The 22925-nt window shown below is 36.1% G+C and overlaps 1 protein-coding gene across 6 annotated transcripts in view; it reads left to right on the top strand.

The window, feature by feature from the left end:
* The window catches only part of GABA-B-R2 (gamma-aminobutyric acid type B receptor subunit 2), a 591629-nt gene that overhangs the window by 481223 nt on the left and 87481 nt on the right, over positions 1-22925 (top strand). For all 6 annotated transcript variants that reach the window (XR_011334566.1, XM_069838231.1, XM_069838230.1 and 3 more), the window contains exons 4-5: positions 8443-8610; positions 16563-16738. Coding sequence is in view for 5 of the 6 variants with exons in the window: in XM_069838231.1 (XP_069694332.1) it covers positions 8443-8610; positions 16563-16738 (344 nt within the window). In the remaining variant the exon portion in view is untranslated. The remainder of the gene's footprint in view (positions 1-8442; positions 8611-16562; positions 16739-22925) is intronic.

Below are 22925 nucleotides of genomic sequence, written 5' to 3'. Positions count from 1 at the left end.
TGCTAAAGTAGTTGCACTAGATAAATATTAGATTATAGTAGCCCACTAACATATAGTCTAACATATAACAAGAAAATTAGAAATATGTTAATGTCTTCAATTTTATTAAATACATTTATAGCCCATGTGTATCAATTAATCAGCTTATATTATATTATATTTGTATTCTATAATTTCGGAATACATATTTTTCATATATTGTCCTACTTTATTCACGTAATATATTTTTCTTCTCTATGTTCATATTATATTATACGTGTATCCGGGCTGGTGTTACAAACTTTCAGGGATGATGACGAAGGGCATATGTATCAATTTGAGATAAGGAACCCTGGTCGGAAATGACTGAGTCGAAATTTATAAGCAAAAATAGTTGTGTGGAAATGGACTTGTAATTTCGCACCATGTGCGCTCCTTCTCTTCACCTGTAGAACAGCTGTGGAAAAGATGGTATGGGCCGGATGTCTCTTACGTGGGTACTTGTCCCGATACAATCTGTGAGCTTGTCTACTGTTCCCATTGGCTCATCCGTATTTGAAAATCAGGTCTGCATATTCCGCTCTCGTGTACTCCTCCATTTCACTAGGACTGATCAACTGGACACTGCAACTTGTACACATACACTGCTGTCTACAGACGTGCATATCAGGACCGACCATGTCCGTTACACATACGCTATCTGCATTGCTTTAGTGTAGTTTCCTGTCCCCACCCCTCAGACAGCGCGCTGAATGGAATACTGTAAGTAGACAACGTAAACAACGTCAGATGAATACAGTATTGTAAGATGTACAGATAAATACACGTAAATAAGGTGTACAGAGGAATAAAATTATTTCATCCCCACACGACTATTCTTACTTGTAACTTTCGACTCAGTCATTTCCGGACCAGGGTTCCTTATCTCAAATTGATACATGTGCCCTTCCCCATCATCCCTGAAAGTTTGTAACACTAGCCCGGGAACACTCTGTATAATTTCATTGTTGCTGTAATTTTAATTTTAGTTCCTATTTTATTTCTTTTTATTTTCTATATTTTTCTTATATTAATAATATAATTATATTAAATAATTTCATTGTAGCTGTAATTTTAATTTTAGTTCATATTTTATTTTATTTTCGATATTTCTCATATATTAATAATATATCTGAACTGCGACCGAACACGAGCGCTGCTCATTCGGTCACCAAATTTTGTTAATATTATTGTATACTTTTTTATATCGATTGTATTATTTTATTTATATTTCTATTGTAATTATATTATGTAGTCTGATATATTATTCTGTATTATATGTTCTGTTCTATATTATTATGTAAATGTATATATATAAATTATGATAAATAAATAAATAAATAAATAAATAAGTAGGTAGATAAATAAATAGTAAGGAGAAATAATTTCCAATTGAGAATATATAATTTAAGAAAAGACGTCTAAGTTCAGACTTCAATAACTTTTTTCAGCGTAATTGTGGTTTAGACAACTCTGGTACTGAGCCACTCAATTATGTTATGGAAATAATTATATTGATTCTTACAATCTCCGTATAGGTACCGGGAATACAGATAAAGCGGACCTATTATAGAAAGGATTCTGTTTCCAATATGAGTAAGTTTTTACCCCATTTCTGGTTTATTTTAGGGATTTGGTATGCAAAATTTAAAGAATAATTTTTTTGTAGACTAAACTTTAATACCGAAAATATAGTTCCATATTGGAGTAGACATAGTAAAGGAAGAAAAAACAATTTCTTATTGACTCGTGAACCTAGAATATATATTTGTTAATATACGTTTGTCCATATTTTTAACAATATGCCTAATCGCAAGTATGTTCCAGAAAAGTTAATGAAATTTAAAAAACAATAAATATTGTTATAGGGGCGAGAGACATTTAATTGCACAAATATAGGTAGGCATCGTTTAATTCTAAGGTTACGTCACCTTTAACATCTTTGGTCAACCTACCACTCTGCAAAACCTTCAAATCTGAGAGTTTCATCTTTCGGTTTTTCCCCATTAAAATTGTTCTATGTTCCTTCAGTAGAACGGTGATACACGAAGTGAGGTAAGTGGCCTACCGGCTTAGAGCTCATATAGTTTCTTACCCGCAGCCCGAAATCCGCTAGCCAAGGACGCGCATTTGTTTTCTCCTCTATTTCAAGATCGATCCACATTATGTGTCACGTCAACGTTGTCATTGACTGGCACTGTCGCGTTCAATGGCAACGTAATTCAAATTTAAGGGAAAGTGAACGTCAGTTTGCTGGCTCCATCAAAAGGGTAACAAAGTTTGCTCTCAAACGATGCCGAAATTTAGCAAGCAAAATCTTGCCGGATGAAGAAAAGTCCGAAAAAAAAGGAAACCGAAAAGACTATACATGAAACAATTGCTTGGAAAGAGGAAGAATATGTATGAATATCATGCAAAATACAGACAGTTGGAAGATATTGACAGTAGCTCCAATAAATACATATTTTAGTTTGTCAGTATATAAACTTTATGTTTTATTTCAAAAAATAAAAATGCTCATAGAAAAAGAAAACACGATACTTATGGAGGCAATTCCAGCCAAAGAAAAGCTAATGGTTTGTTGAAGATAAGTTTTTCTTAATTGTAGAAAAGCACCGAAATAGAAGAGCAATGCTGACAGTTAAAACTAATAGTTTCATTTCAATTTTCTTTCCTCAGTCCTTGTGTAGAAGTAACTCTCACAAGAAAATCTACAGGAGAAAATTGTTCACATAAAAGAATTCAAGGTTAAGAAAAAAGCATTGGTTTTATGGGCCTTGCCTAGTACACTGTTGCCGCAAAATGCGGGTTAAAAAAAGAATGAAATATAGTAGCTCTGACACCACTGTCTTTCTAACAGAGTTCTGGTAAGTTTGTCGCACAATAACGTCGAGTCAGCTCAAATAGAAAAAAAATCATTAATGCCATAATGCTTCCCGCAGAAAAGTACATTTTATATTATAAATTAACATATTATATGTATACATTATATAGATATTTCTGTTTCATTTCAGTTATTATGTTCCATAGATCTTAAATTAGCAATGAAGCATTAAGATGTGGAACAAGTAAAAATTGTACAGGATTACAATTACAATTTTTACAAATTTTTACACGTTTTACAATATTTTACAATTTTACAAATTTCTACAATTTTTTACAATATTTTGGCGAGATGTAGTGAGATGAGATAAGGCCCGAGGGTTCGCCAAAAGATTACCTGGCATTTGCCTTACGGTTGGGGAAAACCTCGCAAAAAACCAACCAGGTAATCAGACCAAAGGGGTGAAATGAAGTGAGACCAAGTACTTCATTACATAAGTTCAAACTATATAGTACATGTTTTAACAGTGAAATCTTAGCAGCAACTGTACCAGCCCTACTTGTATTTTAAATTCCTCAGCAGATTTGTTTTTCAAGAAAGGGAAGATCATTCCACCGATTTAGTTGTGACCCTGTTATTCACAAATTAAATAGTGATAATTTTGGAGATGTAACAATATTTAGCACATGAAATTGCACTTATTCTCAGTTAAATTGTATTTAATGAAATAAAAGTAGCTAATTAAGTTCCAATACTTTAAATATTTATAAATAGTGAGTGGTTATTTGATGGAATAGCCCCCATATGTCCAATACATTTTTCTTAACCTGGAATTCTCATAGTAGCTTCGAACCGATGACATTTCTGACACCTGTGATGGTCTTTGCATGTTAAACCATATGACGCAGTTGAGGTCGTCCGACAAGTACGGTATATGCTACTACCTGATGGTGTTCAGACATCTGATAGTGGTGGTGATGGTGGTGGTGGTGGTGGTGGTGGTGGTGGTGGTGGCGGCGGCGGCGGCGAGTTAGGGACGACTCTTCAGCACATCGGCTCGACAATAGCCAGTTGTACACCCCGAATTATGGGACGAATGAGAATGAGGTGTACCAGCCCACCGGTCGCATGAGACCCCTCACCCGCTCATCCCCAACTTGGGTTCATACCGCCAAGGTGACCAAGCAGCACAGGGTCCATTCCGACAGTCCTTCTAAAGTATCGAAGCGCCCTCGGAAATGCTCTTAAGGAATGAATCCTGGCAGAGATATTGCGAGAGGCTCAGAACCCAGAAACGGTTTCGGAGAGGACGCCCCTCCTACAAGCAGACGAAGACATGCGTTAGGACCTGAATGCCTATGGAATGAGATGTTGAAGATGAATGGAATTTAAATTCTTTCTTTGTAGGGAAGAGGAAGGGAAATAGACCGTGGCAATGAAATTTCCAACCCGGAATTTGCCTAAGTAACTGTGGAAAACCACAGTGAGGTTGGCCGGTCGGGGGATTTGAAACGCGAACCTTCTGAATGCGAATCCCATGCTTAACGTATGAGCCACCTCGTACGATCAGGCATAGTCTGGGCTGGCACTGCTGATAAAGAAGCTACAAAACCAACTCCGGAAGAAGTCGAAGCCTGTCCATTTCTTTAAGCTTGGGGCATTCTGTTGCATATCTCTTGAATTTGTTGAAATATTTTTGCCAGGTTTTGTCATAATGGTTAAAACATTTTCCCTATGGTATCTATGCCGTTGAAATATGCGCCGCTTCGCAGTTCACACTATTAGAACAAACCGTGTGTCTATAGTCTTCGACACATCAAAGTATTCTTCTCGAAGCATGACGGGCCGCAACGTTGCTGGGACGCGATGTTGTTCAGCGTGAACATGCGTATTTAAAATCCATTGGATATTAGTTTGCCGGTGCGTTAAATCAAGTTGACTTGACGTGGACGTGGCGTATAAAGTAAATCGACCTTTACTTCTTTTTTCCACTTTTGTATCCTCATTGTCATTATCATTTTAATCTGGTTGAAGATGCGCAGGACACAAATAAGTGGCAATGTATCGAAGTGCAATATAGTTCTGGTGATTACAACGTTTATTTGAAGAGTTATAGTCACCACCTATATTAGGTCTAGTTACTCCAAGTCCTATTCTTCTCTATTAGAATCTGTTATCCTGAATTGGAATAGTTCTTTTTTCGATTTCTGATATTTTGTTTCGCTTAGACATGCTTAACAGATCCAAGAAAGCGTAGTAGTAGCAGTGGCAGCTACAGCAGCAGCAGAGGTAGTGGTGATATTAGCAGCAGTAGTAGTAATTCCACATTTTCTTTGTCTTCTGCCTTCATTCATTTCATTCATTGCGTGTTTGCATTCATTCGAACAGAAAGTCGCCTTCCCATCTACATCACAGGTTTGCTTCGTTGTGGCTTCTAAAAGACCTTCAAAGCCGAGTCCAGTCCAGCTAGATATGCTACAAGCAGATCTCTCTAAGGTCGAATATGATCGAGTATAATTGTCGTGCTCTAATCCAGTATTAGGTGCGAGTTTTCACTTTACCTTTATTATAAAATGCTTTTCTTGTATCATTTGGTTTTTGTCGTATTTCAAAGGCAATGTTTTCACCATTGAAACAGGCTATTTCAAGGACTGGAAGAGTAAAGATTCTCTGTAGCACATGAAATAAATTCTTATATTTTAATAACTTCCTAAAGTGGTGAAAGAAACGTGATAAAGATCTGCGTTACCAATCCACTAATGATAAAGAATTAGTTTGAAACCAGTAAAGAGTTCAGTTCATGTTTCTGGGAACTAAATCTACTGTGAAACCAAGTATGTTCCCTTCTTTAGTATTTTGTTTAATGCTTTTCACGTAAGTGCATGGAAAATTAGTATATAGTTATCTCGTGAAAATTTAAATACAGGTACAATTAAAATACAGATATTTGACATATTTTGACATTTAATATATTTAAAATACCGATATTTGACTCTTTGAACTAAGGTTATAAAGCAAGTAAATATTTAAGTACAAAACTATTTTAAATAACATTTTCTTCTAAGCAACAAAAAAGAGAGGAGTACATAGGATGAAAGTAACATAACTGTACAGATTTCTACAGCCAAAAGTCGCGGGTTTGATACAGGGGTCCGGAAAAATTTTCCCTTGAAATTATTCAGATTTCTGCAGCTTATTCTTTGGATAGGGTACAATAAAACTTCTAATGCCATAATATTCCCAAATGAATAAATATCTCAGAAAAAAATAATTTTCCCCCTAAATGTTAACACTGTTTTACTTGATGAGTGATATTTGTACGATTTCGAATTTTAGTCTTATTAGAGAAACTGATAAGAAATTATTGATCCTTTTACAGTTTTTAAATAAAATGAAATCTTTTCTTGCAAATTAAATAAAAGATTAGGACGGATCGTTATTTCCTGTCAGTAGGAATACTGGCAACTATACTGCAGTGACAAGAGGACGGAATGCTGCTAATGAGACCGAGTTTCTCTATGTATATTTGTAGGGAAGCTGGCGATGCACTCTTGCCAAACTACGCAGAATTTCATCCTAATTTTCTGATTAACCATGTACTGTACTTAATTGCAAAACACATAAGAAGCTTTTAAATTTCTTTTAATTTGTTATATTGCCCCCTTCAGTAGGCACAATTATAATACTTCCACCATGTTATGCCTCCTATATTCACTTCTACAAATGAAGGTTACGCATGACCCATCAAATATTGATTAAATTTAAGTGGCGATAGAAGCAAATAGTTCTTTAATATTCTCATGATCTCTTTCGTTTCTGTTCAGTTAATTTATTCTCGAAGGCTTTGCTTCACTACGAAGGTTAGTTGAGGTGGATTTGGGTAGAAGAAATGACGTCATAGCAGACGCTGCTTGAACAAGGCACACTGCATGCATACAATATGAGGTAGGTATATACATACTATAGAGTTATAGACTGAGCAAGAGGAAGCGGGACCTGTCAGAGAGCTCGAGTCTTTCAAGAATAAGCCAATCTTGACCGAGTAGGTATAATCGTATGTATCTAAGCCAACTTCCATCACACTCGTGAGTAATATTTTGGGGGACACAGTTTACTGCGTCACGTTACGTGTTGATGTAAAATCATACCCAATTCCGTCTCTTAGTACAAGAGAAATAAGAGCTATACACTTTCAATTTCATTTTTATACAATACTTTTCGAAATTCTCAATAACTTGTAGTGCTTATTCTTGTAGCTGTCTTCCTCGTTGTTAGTTCTTATTTCCCTGAACGTAATAGTTGTGTGTTCTACGTCAGTGTTAGTATTAATGTTCTAATAAATCGGTTAAAGACTATCACATTAAATAGAACTCTCCAAGACGGAAATACTCTGTTTCATAACAGATTTAGTCTGCGATGTTAATCGTGTTGTACCTGTGATCATCTCTGAAGCTTAGTTCAATATTTTGAATTTCAATTTCAATTTTTATAATAGTCACTATTTTCATTTACAGAAATATGGGAGTCCTATCTTTCAGTAGCTCTCTACGAAAGTGCGTTTCATATAATCTGCTTCTCGAGTCCTTTTTGTAACTATATCCTTATACTACGACCACGTCCTATGCCGAAGTAAGTTTTGTACTACAATGTGTAACTTATGTATATCTAGACCAATTGAACCGAGTCTATAAGTTTTCTAGTGGATGACAAATTTGCTACGTGTGCAATCAATTATCAAATCCGTGGGGACACCACAGTGACATCAAATTTTCACTTTATGATACTGGAATCGGACTTCTTGGATTCAAACTTGGATTTCAGTCCTTGCTGTTTGGTTAATGGAGCTCCCGAAAGTGGGGATTTGAATCTTTCTCAGCTTTGACGTAATTGCATATAATAATTGTATGCTAAATATTTCATTTTAAATCTCTCATCTTGCTTAGCTTCTTGAATAATATGAAGCCATAATATATCTTTGAGCCTGAGAATGACTAATAATTAACCAGGAGTTATTTCCTTCAAGAATGTGGCAGCGCTCTTCTCTGTCACAGACTACTAGTAATATAGTTGTCAGCTACGACTGTGGGAGGAATTGATATGAAGTTCTCAAATCTAATACATATTGTCAAAAGGAGATAGAATTCCTGAATTATTTGTGTACAGGAATGTAGGAATTTCTGTTCTATTGTCATTCATTAAGCCCTGAACGAATAATGTATATAAATAAAAGTATAACAGTACTAGAAACTAGATATTGGTGATCAACAGAACGCTGTAAAACTGTAATACCTTCAGAACAACAAGTCCTAAACCAATGAAAAATTTTGTTCGTAACTCTTGAGTGATGTCTGTCGGTTCTGAGGGTCCTGAAACTGAAAGATCGCTTTATCCAGCACGAGTGGCGGAAATATGACCGTACAAGTTTCCAAAATTATTCTACTATGCAATCTTAAATAATAGGGGAGATAATACTTTCCCTCCGGAGATTTCTACTTCTCTTTATTACTACCAAAAATCTTGGTTGTTTTATCACCCAAATTATGACTTAGGTCCACTCAATACAAAATAGCTAATAGTTATAGTTTGAAATTCTGTTACAGCTGTCGTACGCGGACACGCACCCCATGTTCACGAAGCAACACTTCCCCAATTTCTTCCGCGTGGTGCCCAGTGAGAACGCCTTCAACGCGCCCCGCCTCAAGCTGTTGCAGGAGTTCAACTGGACGCGCGTCGGCACCATCTACCAGAACGAACCCCGCTACTCGCTGGTGAGTCAACTAACTGAGCTACTGTAGAACAGTTTTCCACTGTCATCCTTTAGGCTGTATGACCTGATTTCGAATTTGCGTTTTATTTTATTTAAAATAATACTTCATATGTGATTTGCAATGATTCTCCACAAAGTGCATTGAAGGAGACATAGGATGGGCGGAAAATAACTCCCTGTTGGAAATAGCTAATAAATTCTGTATATATTAATGTATTGTCATGAAATTTACTGGATGTTTTCGTTACAGTAATAGTGACCCATAATGATGCATCACATGATAATTAAGGAAAGAAGATCTCAGTTGGCCCGTTACAAAGTTTGGCGTTCCGTCGCACAGGTACAGGTATTTAGGCGCTATGTGCACGGCCTTACCACTACAGCGGTTCCCAATATCGTCAAGAATTGCCATTACAAACTCATGGACACAGGTTCTGTGGTGGTTACTAGCAGAAGTGATCCTCCTTCGATATGCAGATCAGATGAAAATGTACAATTAGTAAGGAATATGTGCACCAGAAGCCCAAAAATTCAACATGACAGGCGGCTAGTGAAAGCGGTCTTATCCGATACACTATTCGATATGTTTGAAAAGGTCATTTAAGTTTTGTCCGTAGAATGCACATTGCTGTCAATAACTATCGACGGAAGGCTGTGACCATCGGATGGAATATGTTGAGGCTTCTGGTGAACATACCCCTACCAGTTGCACATTTTTTCTGATCTGTATATCGAAGGACGAGCACTTCTGCCAGTATCCACCACAGAACCTGTGTTCATGAGTTTATAATGGCAATTGTTTACGGCCTTGGGATCCACTGTAGAGTGAAAGAAGTGCATTTTCCTCACCATTTCTGCACCCGTACGACGGAACGCCAGGTTTTTGTAACGGTCAACTGAGATCTTTCCTGCAATGCCATGCGATGAGTCATTATGGGTGACTTCTTACCATTGTAAAGAAAACTTTCTTTAAGCTTCATGACAATACATTGATATGTAAGAAAAATTATTATCGATTTCCTTAAGGAGCTAATTTCTGCCCGCACTATATTTTGCATACCCCCATGTTTAATCTTACATATAGTGCGCAAGAAATAGCTTATTGTTCAGTACAGAAAGTAGGAAAATAAATAAATAAATGCTCTCACTTTTTGTCAGATACTGCATTAATGGCATTCAGTCCTCATTAGCATGCAAACTACAGCATTACGTCCTCCACTTCTCACATGGTGATACTCTACAGTGCTGATTTTATTTCCTTCAGTTTCTTCCAGACCTCAAAGGAACATGAACTACAGCGTTCATTTCGTATTTCGTCATATGTGTATCTCATTTCTGGGTCGCAATGTTGAAATGCAGTCTGCATATGTGATCTGACACCAACTAGCTCACTGAGGACAGACATCAGCGTAACAAAATAATAATGCAGATTGAAATGTCTGGTATATACACTAGCATCGCTTTAGCACTCAGCCAGTTGATTGCATTAGAGCAAGTTGCTTCTTGATTCAGCGCGGCAGGTGGAGCGTTTCAATGAAGCCACTCATTAATAAACATTGGAGGTAATATAACACAACACCTACAACATTGATTGTGCAAATTTAGCTGTCTGCCTCACTACTTACTCGTACAGTCGCTCAACACCCACTTCACTCACTAACTGACTCACTTTGTACCTGCTAATCGTTTGCCTGACTGGTTTGTCAAGTGAGTAACCGATCAGAAGACTGGTTCACTGACTGGCACGTCCACTGACTTACCTATGCTACTAGTTCACTGGGTGATCCACTGAATGTGGCATCATACGACCTGTTTTGTGGCTGGAAAATCCAGCATATAGCCTAACAGCTAATTCACTGGCTGTCTCGTCGACCGAATAACATGTTAGGTGATAATTACACTGCCTGGATTGTTAACTGGCTGATCCATTAAGTAATTAGTTTACTTGCTGGCTAATTCACTAACTACAGAATACTATCAGGTAATCAGTTCATTGATTGCCTCCTTCACCGAATAACCTGTCTCGTGGCTAGCTCTTCACTGCCTGTTTCTTCCATCTACTAACCTCTGAAATTATTAGTTCACTGACTTACTCGTCCACTGACTGATCTACAAGTTGACTTTCTCTGACTGACGCTTCCACTGAGTAAGCTACCAGGTGAGTAGTTCATTTGCAGACGTGTTCCATTGACTAACTTATCACTTAGTGGTATTGCGACTCTTATTGTGTTTAACTCTTATGATGCCGTATTTTGGCCGAAGTATTACTAGCAGTGTTTCGATTAGAATATTCAGTAAATGATTATAAGTATTGCCAATATAGGAATTTTAATCAGATGTTATGAATACACATTATATGTAGAATTTTACAGTTTTAAGACATTGATATTATTACTTATTAGTATTGTTATCATTGAAGTATAAAATCATCTTTTTCTATAGAATTTTTGTCGAAGACAAAGTAGCCTTATTAGATATTTCTGTTCAGCTGGCCAGTGATTAGATGTTAGAAATCCTGTTATGTTGGCATATTAAAGACACAGGCCGTTAATGAGAAGAGATCGGCTATCGGGGAGAATGTGTTGTCAATGGTTTTCAGTTTAATGTTCAACCATTATAATCACATGCACATGTTAAACCAAGTGAAATGCAAATTGTGGTTAAATATTTAATTTAAGTTAACAAATTATTGCTAGCTCTACCTTTGGAGAATAATATGAAAAATACTACTAATAATATTGTTGCCATATGTGGCAAATAATATTCACTTACAATTTTAATTGTCTCTCGATCGTATCCATTGAGTTGGAGGTCTTCTAACGAATTTTTCTATGATTGTAATTGTAATTGTGCCTGACGTGCAGAGGCCGTAGTATACTTTGGGAGGACTGGAGAGCACTGAACTGTAGTAATGGGACTCTATCGGAATCGTGAATAGTGGAAGATGAAACGATAATTGGCACCACATACTTGACAATGAGTCACAGTACCTACAAGAGAGCAACCATTAGGCCTTCCACATAAATTCTACGATGGGAGACGAAAGGAACAATAAACCCAATAAAGACTACAGTGCTAGTCTTCGATCCCTCCTGCGTAACAAAACCTATAAAGAGTCTGGTTGGTTGGCTGGCTCATTTACTGACTAGACAAACAGATTGGCAATTTTCTTGCTAACTGGGTATTTGACTATCTGTCTTGTTCTGTGTCTGATCGATCAGTGTACTATTTCACAGGCTGGCTTTAAGGCTGAATGGCTCCCTGACTAACCGATGATGTGATTAATTTGCTGATTGAATGATGGCTCGGTGACTTAATTACTAATCTGTCAATACTTGACAGACTGGCTGCTAGACTGATTTTCTCAGTGGTTATTTTGACGAACTTTGTGTTATCTTTTCTGGTAGAAAATCTTGAAATCAAGTTTAATATTTAGTGAGCTAGATCAATTATCACTGCCTCCTTATTTTCGTTATTTTTTCTTGATCGTCATCTTCATTTCATATATGTATCTTTGCTGTGTTGTTCCAACTGTGGTTGAGTATGATTTTCCTGTCGCAATGTTTTTTGGATTTGTAATAGAGTCCTGCAAAACCGGTTGAAAACCGAAGGAGCTTACATAGCGCTACTGAACGCCTGGCTTTATAGGCAGTATGCGAAGTACATCTGCTTGCGTACTGCCTCAGTATTCGGTTTAAGGAGTATTCGAGTTGATTCGATCTCTCTGTGGGTGGACGGCTCTGGCGTATAAAATGATCACGGTGAACCATCCAGATATTATAGCTGCGGATCATCAAGAGAAACAAACAGCATGCAGCGTGAACTACAGACGTTGTAAAGCGTAAATTGCAGGAAAAAACTTTCGGTATCCACAAATTACCAAGGTTGTAATTTTTTATTACACTAGAAAACTGAATTATAATATTACAATAATGATACACTTAAAAAGCAGTAAACTCGATCAATAGTAAAACTAAAACAAAAATGACTTTATATCTTCTGAAACCTACTACAACCAATGCTTTTAGTATATTTACTATGACTAGAGTCATAAACGTAATACAGGTTTTCCATTCATTTAAGTGAACCTTATCGCCCCGTACAATCTGCAGAGTTATTTCACTTGTACCCTGTATATGAATAGCTACTGTTTTGGAGGAATGCATTTAGAGTTAATAATTATTTAATTTTATGTTTTGTGATTAATTCTAATTCTATTTTGGATTTATTTACTTATTATATCTCACATTATGCATTATGCTCATTTCATTTTCTAAATACTAAATTGATGGAAAGATCACCAAAAAACTCTAGCCTCTCTAGCAACACTTGTGAAACGAATATTGGCCATTCCATGAATAAATGTTTCCACCGAGCGTAACTTTAGACTAGTAAAACAGATTTATTAATACATAAACACAAGAAGTCAACTCTGAACATGTAGTCTATGACAATAGTCCCTAATAATAATTGCGAACATCAAATAGTTTATATTAGCACGTGTGTAATAAAATAGTTCTTTGAATGACACTTGTTTTCTCTGAAGTAGATATTTTCTAAACAGAATGATTTGTTTCTAAACCTTGCTATTCCTTTGTTATTCGTAGTTTAGAAATGTGTAAATTGTACTTATTTTGTACAGAACAACAACCATTGGGAGCCACAGTAATCGTATTGTTGAAAATAACATTACTGTTTATCTTTTTAAATTGATTTCTTAATAAATAATATTGCAGCTGATTAGAATAATTAAAAAGCATGCAACTATTGTTTTAGAGGTAGACCAATACATTTTTTTAGTTTAAAGTACAAACGTCATAATGGACTTATGTACTTATTTCCTATTTTGTTTTATAATGAATTGTAATTATATTTTTGAATATGTTTACATTATGATATTTCACATTATACATTAAGGTCTATTTCCTTCGATATCACTGTGTCCATCGTTCATTTATTTGTTACTAGTCAAATTACTGCAAGTTCGAAATACAAAAATAAATGTATTAAAGTGTCAAATTATTTGTATTCCTTTTTGAAGCAAACATATTTTTGTAATTAAACAAAATAAATATCCTTCAATATTATTACTCTCTTTGTATAGTCTACTGAGAAAATGTTAAAGAGTTATTGTATGATGAAATGTACCTGGTGTTATTTGGAGATCGTATTTTCTTCCTCCTTACCATTTCTTTCTGTGTGAGATTTGTGTTCTAAATAATTCGCGATCTTACACGAACTTATGTAATATCGATCATTGGGTTATACAAATCGAATTGATTCATTCAATATGTGACGAGAAAGAGTTACGACGTAATCAAATGATGAAGTTATGACGTATACTGTTTAACACTGGTATAGAAAAACGCCAGCTATATAGCGTTTATTGGTAAGAAAAATATACATGGCTTGTGCACGTCTTGTTCTGTGAAAAACTATAACATTGTTTAACATATCTATAAGCAACTTTCATTAGTAAAACTCTAAAAGTTTAAAATATAAACGATACTTATAAAGTTACTGCAAGTTCAGAATAATAAAGAAAATATATGTGTTATAATGTCGAATGAACTGTAAGAATACTTGCAAACACTTTTTTTTCAATAAGACAACGTAAATTTCCTTGTTACTCCGGTTGTGTACTCGAAAAACGTCAGTTTCATGTAAATCCGGCTGATGTTCTGTCTACTCTACAATACATCAGGCGTAACCGCTGGACAACCGAGTTGTTCGGCCCGATGTTCATCGTAGCCGGTTGAGCTCCGACCGGTCGAATCTAAACCGGTTGTGTACGCAGTTTTGCAGGTCTCTAATTTGTAAGGTACAGTAGCATTATTTTCTGCAGTATGTCTTTTCCATTTATTTAATATATGCCGACCGTTCTGTTTGCTTTGCTATTCTATTAAGCTCTGCATATTCATGTCACACCTGAACCTTTTTAGGTCCTGAAGTATATACACCGCAACTAGAACAATTTTATTAACCTCATATTTGTTGTCCCAATTTTATTTTAACTCTTCTATTTCAGGTTATTAGGGCCTACTGCTTGCTTAACTCATATATTCATTCAGTCTCTGAGTTACGAAAATTTAATCCAATGTGATAGGGAAAGAATATGCTTGTTCCTTCAGAAAGGCACAAATATACAGCAAGCCAGGGTACGTGGCTCTGTACATCCATGCTGCCTCTTGACCGTTTCCACCATCTCGGCTTGTTCCTGGAATGAATACCGAACCATTGTGCTCCTACGTTGCTTAAATCACATTATCTGCAACACACAAAACGCACAGTGCAAGTTATGAGAGAGTGTCGTCAGTGCCATCTACCGTGGAAACTATGCATTTCCGGACACAAGATGATATGAACTTTTGTGCTCCATTTTCAGTCAGAAATCCCCCCCCTCCGAAGTTTGTCGGTAGACTTAAAACTCATCCTGTATTTATCACATCTTAGAATTTTCTGCCACGCAGGAGAATTCGGACCAATCACATTAATCATGAAAATGGAAAATACTTTGTCGGCGTGAACCATAATAGAGGGGTGTTTAGCAAAAATGTCAGTTGTCCAAAATCTGATAATTTTAATTAGAGCTGCCATCTGATGCTCCTCTGGGATATGCATGAACACATATATTCAGTTCTTTGAAAACGTCAATAGTACATTGTCGAATGGCTTCTAAAAATTCCGTTTCTGTTAAAACGTCAGTAGTCCACAATATTTATTGTAAGAATGTCAGTTGTTCAGGTTTCATTGATATATACAGTGTTTGTAGCACCATCGCACCAGAGTAGTAGCTGCAGGCTCTAGTGTATTTTGTTGCATTTTGCATTCTGCCTTGTGAATGTGGAACTTTTCAAGTAAAAATGTCATTTGTCCAAAGGATTTTTGCTACAATTATCCAAATATTATGCGTTACGTGTAAACAACATATTGCAGATAATCCAATAACTAAGTAGTTTGTCCATACAAATTACCAACGTGAAATGCCAATAATTGTTGATGCTGTGAAATTTTTTCAAGATTCCCACAAAAATATAATTTTGGACAACTGACGTTTTTTGCTAAACATCCCTCAATTTTATTGCACATTTTGTAACAGAGGTTTCATATCTCGATCTGTCTCTTTGACTCTAAGCTGTCAAGAGATCCTGTGCAAATAATTTTTCTTGTAATTTTCTTCTACACCATTCTCTATGTTTAATACAGTCTGATTTGGGAGAAAAGCGCCATACATTGAGAGGTGATAGTATGCGTGATTTTAAGAGGGGAAACAGGTGAAAATTCAACATTTCTAACCAAAAATCACATTTTTCAGTTTTCTTAGAAAAAAATATTTATGCTTAAAAGAATGTATTCCCAAAGTTTAGGTATTTACGCCGTCTGGAACCGTCCATAAATCAGTCATTTTTAAATAGCTGCGCTTTAAATGCCTCGTGTATAAAAACTTTAAAATGTCATCTTCCACACTTCATTTATATAAGATTATATATTACAAAAAATCCTAAAACTTTCACAAAAATTGTGCTAGAAGGTTGAAAAGAAGAGTATTTTATTTCGTGTATGAGATACTGTATATGAAAACTTACAAAGTGATAATAAATTAGCCTTACAGCGTAGTCGAAACTTCTTGAACTGAAGTTCAGTCATGCTGAGTAATGGACCTGGCGTTCTTTCACGCAGGTATTCAAATTTTGTACATTTATATCTGCTCTGGAGATCTAAGAATATGCGTAGTTTGAGGTAAGGTCTCAACATGATCTCTCTTGAAACAGTAGACAACGTCATTCTGAACCAGATTTTGTAGCTCGTTTGCATTTAAGCAACCTGATCAAATGCAGCTTGACGAGATGTATGTGCCATTTTTGTGATACAATTTTTTATTTTAATTCTTCCATTTTGATATGATTGCAATCCATGATTGTAATTGGCGGTGACTTCTCTCCCTCTGTGCAGGCGCACAACCGTCTTGTGGCTGATCTGGACACGATGGGGTTCCAAGTGGAGGAGACCCAAAGCTTTGCTAACGAGGTGGCGTCAGCCATGAACAAACTGAAGGAGAAGGACGTGAGAATCATCCTGGGCAACTTCAACGAGTCGTGGGCACGAAGAGTCTTCTGCGAAGCGCACAGGTGGGCCTTAGATGAAAGAAATCCTAGTGCGAATCTTATGGGATAAGAATATGCACAAATTTACGAGTACTATACCTTTACATTGCTAGTCGCAATAGGTGAAAATGTGGTAGTCGATTTTAAAATTTCAACTTTCCCCACCTCTAATCAACGTGTACTATAGACTTGTTATTGTTTTGGTTTACCGAACTGTGGCATCTGTACCGGCCGGCACAAATCTATCGTCTGCCACCCACTCTACGTCCCGTTTCCCTTCACGTTTTGACGCATGCATGCTTGTGAAATTTTCCAATTGCTGAGTGCAGTTCCGTAAGAGATACCACATAAAATAGCATGCTACTTGATTATAGAAGAGAAACTGTTTGTGTACAAGACATATTAAGTGTGAATCGACTAGCTGGATCTGTATGGAGTTTATTGCCAAATTTCCGAATATTCGACCGCCGGCGAGACAGGCAATACAAAAGTTAGTGAATAAATTTCACGACACGGGATCGATGTTAAACAAAATCAACCTACAAACATACCACTTTTAACAGAAGCTGGATTGGATAACGTCGACATTATTCTCTGACGTTCGCCACAAAACTCGTTAAATAAAAAGTTACTTCAACAGACTTGCCTGTCTCTATCATCCGCACATTTATAACATCTTAAACATTATCATTATACTCCAGCGAATGTTCTGAAAGAGGATAATCTACGTTTATGAGTGAATTATTGCAATTGGTTTTTAGAATCCATGGAAGGTGGCGCAATTGACCCAAATATTGTGTTCTTTTTCTAAAAATAGTCGTGGTTTCATCTAAACGACTTTTGTGAACCACCACAATAACAGATACTGCTATTCAGAAAAATCCGTAGGTTTAATACTGCATCATATTACACACTACGATAACAAAATTAATGTCTGATGTGTCATTAGTGCTAGAAGAATAATAGGATCCATATTTTACATTTAGTCGCATTATGTAGTCCTATCAGTTTGTTATACATAGACGCTAGAAGAATAATAGGATCCATATTTTACATTTAGTCGCATTGTGTAGTCCTATCAGTTTGTTATACATAGACTTCTGGAACTGAAAGAAAACACTAAGCTAGAAATTACAAGAATTCCGGACGAAAAACGGGATGAGTGAACGAGAACATATCGCATCCCAGTAAAATACTGTCGTACGTTGAAAATCACATATTGCAGACGTGGACAAATTATTAGACTAAATTAATTATGTGTGCAACAAAGCTGTATTTATCGACAGAAATAATGAACAAAAATGTATGTTGCACAGAAATAATGAACAGAAAATTGAGTCTGGAGGTTACTAATATTTGTGAACATTCCCATATTCTTTATTGACGCGTTGATTTTGTCAGGGATGCTGGAAACCAAAGTTTGACACTTTCTTTGAATACCAGCATCATTTAGCCAGATATCAGACAGTGCTTGAATGAGTCCATGTTTTCTTGTAAGCCTTTTTTTGTTTACTTTATTCTTCAGTATAGATCACAGATTTTCAATTTCGTTCATGTCCGGTCTTCTTGCAGGCCATGGGAGAACAGACTATTTAATATCTTCTGCAGTATATAATTAAAACACCAGTAGTACCAACACAGCCAGACAAAATATACTTAACCATTAGAAAAATATACCAGAAGATGTAAACAATCGTATTTACAACAATAGAGACTCTGTGAGTTATACTGATAGTTGATATGACGAATTGAAAGGTCTGGTGCAAGAAGGGGGTAACTCCATTTTACTATATTTCTCAGGAGAGACGATTAAGTGTAAGTTTCAATCTCTTGTGATACGCTCAATTTCCAGCGGACATACCTCGTTCGTATACCAAACGTACCATTATGTTTTCCCTATATATAGACAAAGGAAATGTTTTTTTTTCTTTTTTTTTTAAGAGTTACCTCCCTCTTGCACCAAGCCCTAGAATTATGTTATGTTTCCAAGAAAAACGTTTTAGTCTAATAATTTGTCCACGTCTGTACTTTCGTAATTACAGTAGAACCTCTATTATCCGCGGTAATGAAGGGGGAAGAGTGAATGGTTAATCGAAAAAATCGGATAATCCGTACTATGAAAGGTGTTCATAACTAAGTGCATAATACAGTTTCGTCACTTCCCCCCGTGGTCTTTTCTTTTAACACGCTAGGTAGTGGATCATAAGTTCACTAATTTAAGTTGTAGTAACTATGGGATTTTAATGGCCAAGGAAACTCCTTATGACAGCTGTCAGTGAAAAAATAGGAATAGTAGAGGTCTCATGTTGTAGATTTACAAATTTGATGCACTTTATATTTTTTGTTTTTCATTAAACGCACACAGGTGTAATTCCTGTCTCGTATTGTGATGAGACAGTTTCTCATTTCCCAAACCACTCAATTATTTGAACTTTTTTCCTATCAAACACATTTTCTTTTGACACCCGTGGAAGACATTTTGCAAAGAAGTTAGACAGTTTGAGCACTCGAAGAGTAGATCATACTGCACAAAGGTAAAGGTTTGTAAAAGCACTTTGTATAGAAAAAAAAATCGTACTAATGTAATGTACAGTACTCATATTCTTTCTGCAAAACTAAAAGAGCGAGAGAGAAAGACAGTCGGATAATCCACCAATCGGTTAATACGATGACGGATAATCAGGGTTTTACTGTAATTTCCAACTATGTTTCACTGGCTGGGGGTATGAAATTCTAATAATGAAATAGTAAATTATCCAAGGTTTTGGTATGTATTTGAATTATTTTTACAGCAGTATTTAACTAGGAAATAGCATATCCTTACAAGTAACAATTTTCGAGTTACGACACTATTTTACTAGGATTGCGATATATACGCGATATTTCACTTGTGTGTGAAAAGTGGTTGACATTTTTAGCATTTATTATAAGGTAGGTGTGTTGAAGGTTAATTGCGCTGTTACAGTACTATGGGCCGTCCCAGGAATCTGTGGAGTAGAAAATCTGCGCAAGCGGTATGTGGGAGGGACAGGGCCAATGACTGCTCTGGGGGGAGGCATTGATTGAACGAAGGGAGCAATCGCTTGTAGGAGGGGATAATTTCTATCCGAACTCTACTCTACCTTCTACCACTAGCATCTTACCCCTTAGCGGACTCGATCTGATGCTGCCTGCAATACACTCCGGCACAGAAAGACTCCGCCATCATATGCGTGAATTTACTCCACAGAATCCTGGGACGGACCATAATTCTAGAGGCAGCAACTGCAGTGTTCTCCGAGGAAGGCAGGTACATAGGTAAACCAAACTGATAACAACTCTGTATTTAATAGGGACTAGTTCGCTCTAAATAATTTTATTTTCTGTTTCTTATATTTTAAATAATGTCTCGTAAATGGAAATCTCGGTCATCAGGTAATGCGAACTTTGTAGCCAGGTGGAAAGTAGAAATTAATATTAAAATGAAAAGGTGAATAATAAGCTGTAAAAATTGCGAATAAATTTAAATGACCGGTTTAACATATCCCATCTGCATTTCAGAGGAAAATTTTGGTTTTCTTTCATGGACAAACTAAACGATAAAAATTATTTTAGATGTCATACTGTTTACACTCTCACTCAACAGTTAGTAGTGTAATCCACAAAGTACTGGGTCCCGAATACATAGGCCTATCTCCATTATTTCACCACGCTAATTGTCTGTCTTAATTCTGCAGTGAAGCTTGTCTAGAGAAAATGTTGTGTTGAGGTGGGATGTACACCAATGGCCTGCAAAAATTTAGTGAAATTCATATATATATATATATATATATATATATACATATATATATATATATATATATATATCAGCTACTATAAACGCTAAATGGACAAAACTTTTCATTCTCAATATACATACATTACACTTTATAAAACAGAGTTCAGAATATTAAAATCGCTAATAATTACCTGTAAAAATATCAAATTTGCATATTTTACAACCTTAAAGCATTTACATAATAAAATCTACAATTAATTAAATATCCCGAAAAGGCAAAGTATATGATCATGTCTCGTGACGAGAATATTGTACGAAATGGAAATATAAAAATTGGAAATTTATCTTTTGAAGAGGTGGAGAAGTTCAAATATCTTGGAGCAACAGTAACAAATATAAATGATACTCGGGAGGAAATTAAACACAGAATAAATATGGGAAATGCCTGTTATTATTCGGTTGATAAGCTTTTATCATCCAGTCTGCTGTTAAAAAATGTGAAAGTTAGAATTTATAAAACAGTTATATTACCGGTTGTTCTTTATGGTTGTGAAACTTGGACTCTCACTTTGAGAGAGGAACATAGGTTAAGGGTGTTTGAGGATAAGGTGCTTAGGAAAATATTTGGGGCTAAGAGGGATGAAGCTACAGGAGAATGGAGAAAGTTACACAACACAGAACTGCACGCATTGTTTTCTTCACCTGACATGTAATTAGGAACATTAAATCCAGACGTTTGAGATGGGCAGGGCATGTAGCACGTATGGGCGAATCCTGAAATGCATATAGAGTGTTAGTTGGGAGGCCAGAGGGAAAAAGACCTTTAGGGAGGCCGGGACGTAGATGGGAAGATAATATTAAAATGGATTTGAGGGAGGTGGGATATGATGATAGAGAATGGATTAATCTTGCTCAGGATAGGGACCAATGGCAGGCTTATGTGAGGGCGGCAATTAACCTCCGGGTTCCTTAAAAGCCAGTAAGTAAGTAAGTAAGTAAGTAAATAATTCTTTTACAGAAATATTCTGAAGACCTACATCAAAAACATAGTCTAGGATCTTTTATGTATTACTTCAGGAAATATATTTTTCTTAATAAAAATTATTTGGAAATTCAATATTGAAGGTAACGATAAAGAAAAAAAAAATTTTGAAGGAATAGGTAAAAAAAAAATCCTACACTATGTTGTTGACGTAGGTCTTTAAACATTCTAGTAAAATAATCATGCAGATATTTAATTAATTGTATATGCTATTATGTAAATGCTTTACGGTTGTAAAAAATTATGCAAATTAGATATTATTTTACAGGTAATTATTAGCCATTTTAATATTCTGAATAGTGTTTTATAAAGTGTAATGTATGTATATTGAGCATGAAAGATTTTGTTAAGTTAGCTTTTATAGTACCCGAGATATAAATAAAATTAATTTCACTAATTTTTTTCAAGCTAATGATGTACCTCCCCACTTAAGTTTTGTCTTCTGGCTAACGTGTGAGACTGTAGTGCGACCAGGCCTGCTCCGGCGAACGTGATATTCGTGTTGGACTAAGCTAAACTTATGAGGCTTTCTATCACGGTTTCCCGTATTCCTCTCATCATGCCACCAACAATCTCCATAATTTCCACTCATCATCTGAAGTTGAAAATACGGCAATTTCCTGTGGTTTTGAATGATCCGCCTACAGCGACACTAGTCTCCTCGTAGTATAACCAAAGGTTGGTAGATGGCAGTGATGTCGGGTCTAGATAACTCGCAGATTTTGTGGAACGAGGAAGTCTCTCGTGGAACCTGTTTCACGAAAGTTCACCTTACGTTTACAGGAAAATAAGCTTGTAGGTACAAGTTACAGGCTACGGATATTTCACGAAAACAATTCATTCATTCATTCATTCATTCATTCATTCAAATTTTTCTGCTCAATAGGAAATCATTCACTGCAAACCCAGCATTCTCCAATCTTTTCCATTTTCTGCCTTCCTCTTAGTCTCCACATAAGAACCACGAATAGGGAGGGTCACATAAGAACAGTTCCTAAACAGCAAATATTGGTGTCTTGTTAGTGTTGCCAACTGTTACCAGATATCACACGATTATACATACTAAATGACTTACCGTACTTTATTTTGGAAGGTTATTCTAAATAATTCAATAATTTGTAACATGTTTTCTTAGGAGAAAGGAATCAACATGTCAAGTATTTTGTCTGGCAATACGAAATTCATTGGTTTGACTCAAAGAGTTTGTAATATATAACTAGAGACACCAACGGCGCTAGTTTCGCGTACAAAATTGAACCGCTGTTCGGCCGCCATTAAAGGGAGTTGATGCTTCGCCGGGAGTGCGAGCAGTTCATGTTTATTGAGGAATACGAATACATATAAGTACACTTGAAGGGAAATAATAAGAAAATGGTGAAATACTGCGTTGCAAATAACTGTTCGAACATAGC

This window comes from Periplaneta americana, chromosome 10, assembly GCF_040183065.1.
Source record: "Periplaneta americana isolate PAMFEO1 chromosome 10, P.americana_PAMFEO1_priV1, whole genome shotgun sequence".
NCBI lineage: Eukaryota > Metazoa > Arthropoda > Insecta > Blattodea > Blattidae > Periplaneta > Periplaneta americana.
This window is presented reverse-complemented; position numbering and strand designations above follow the sequence as displayed.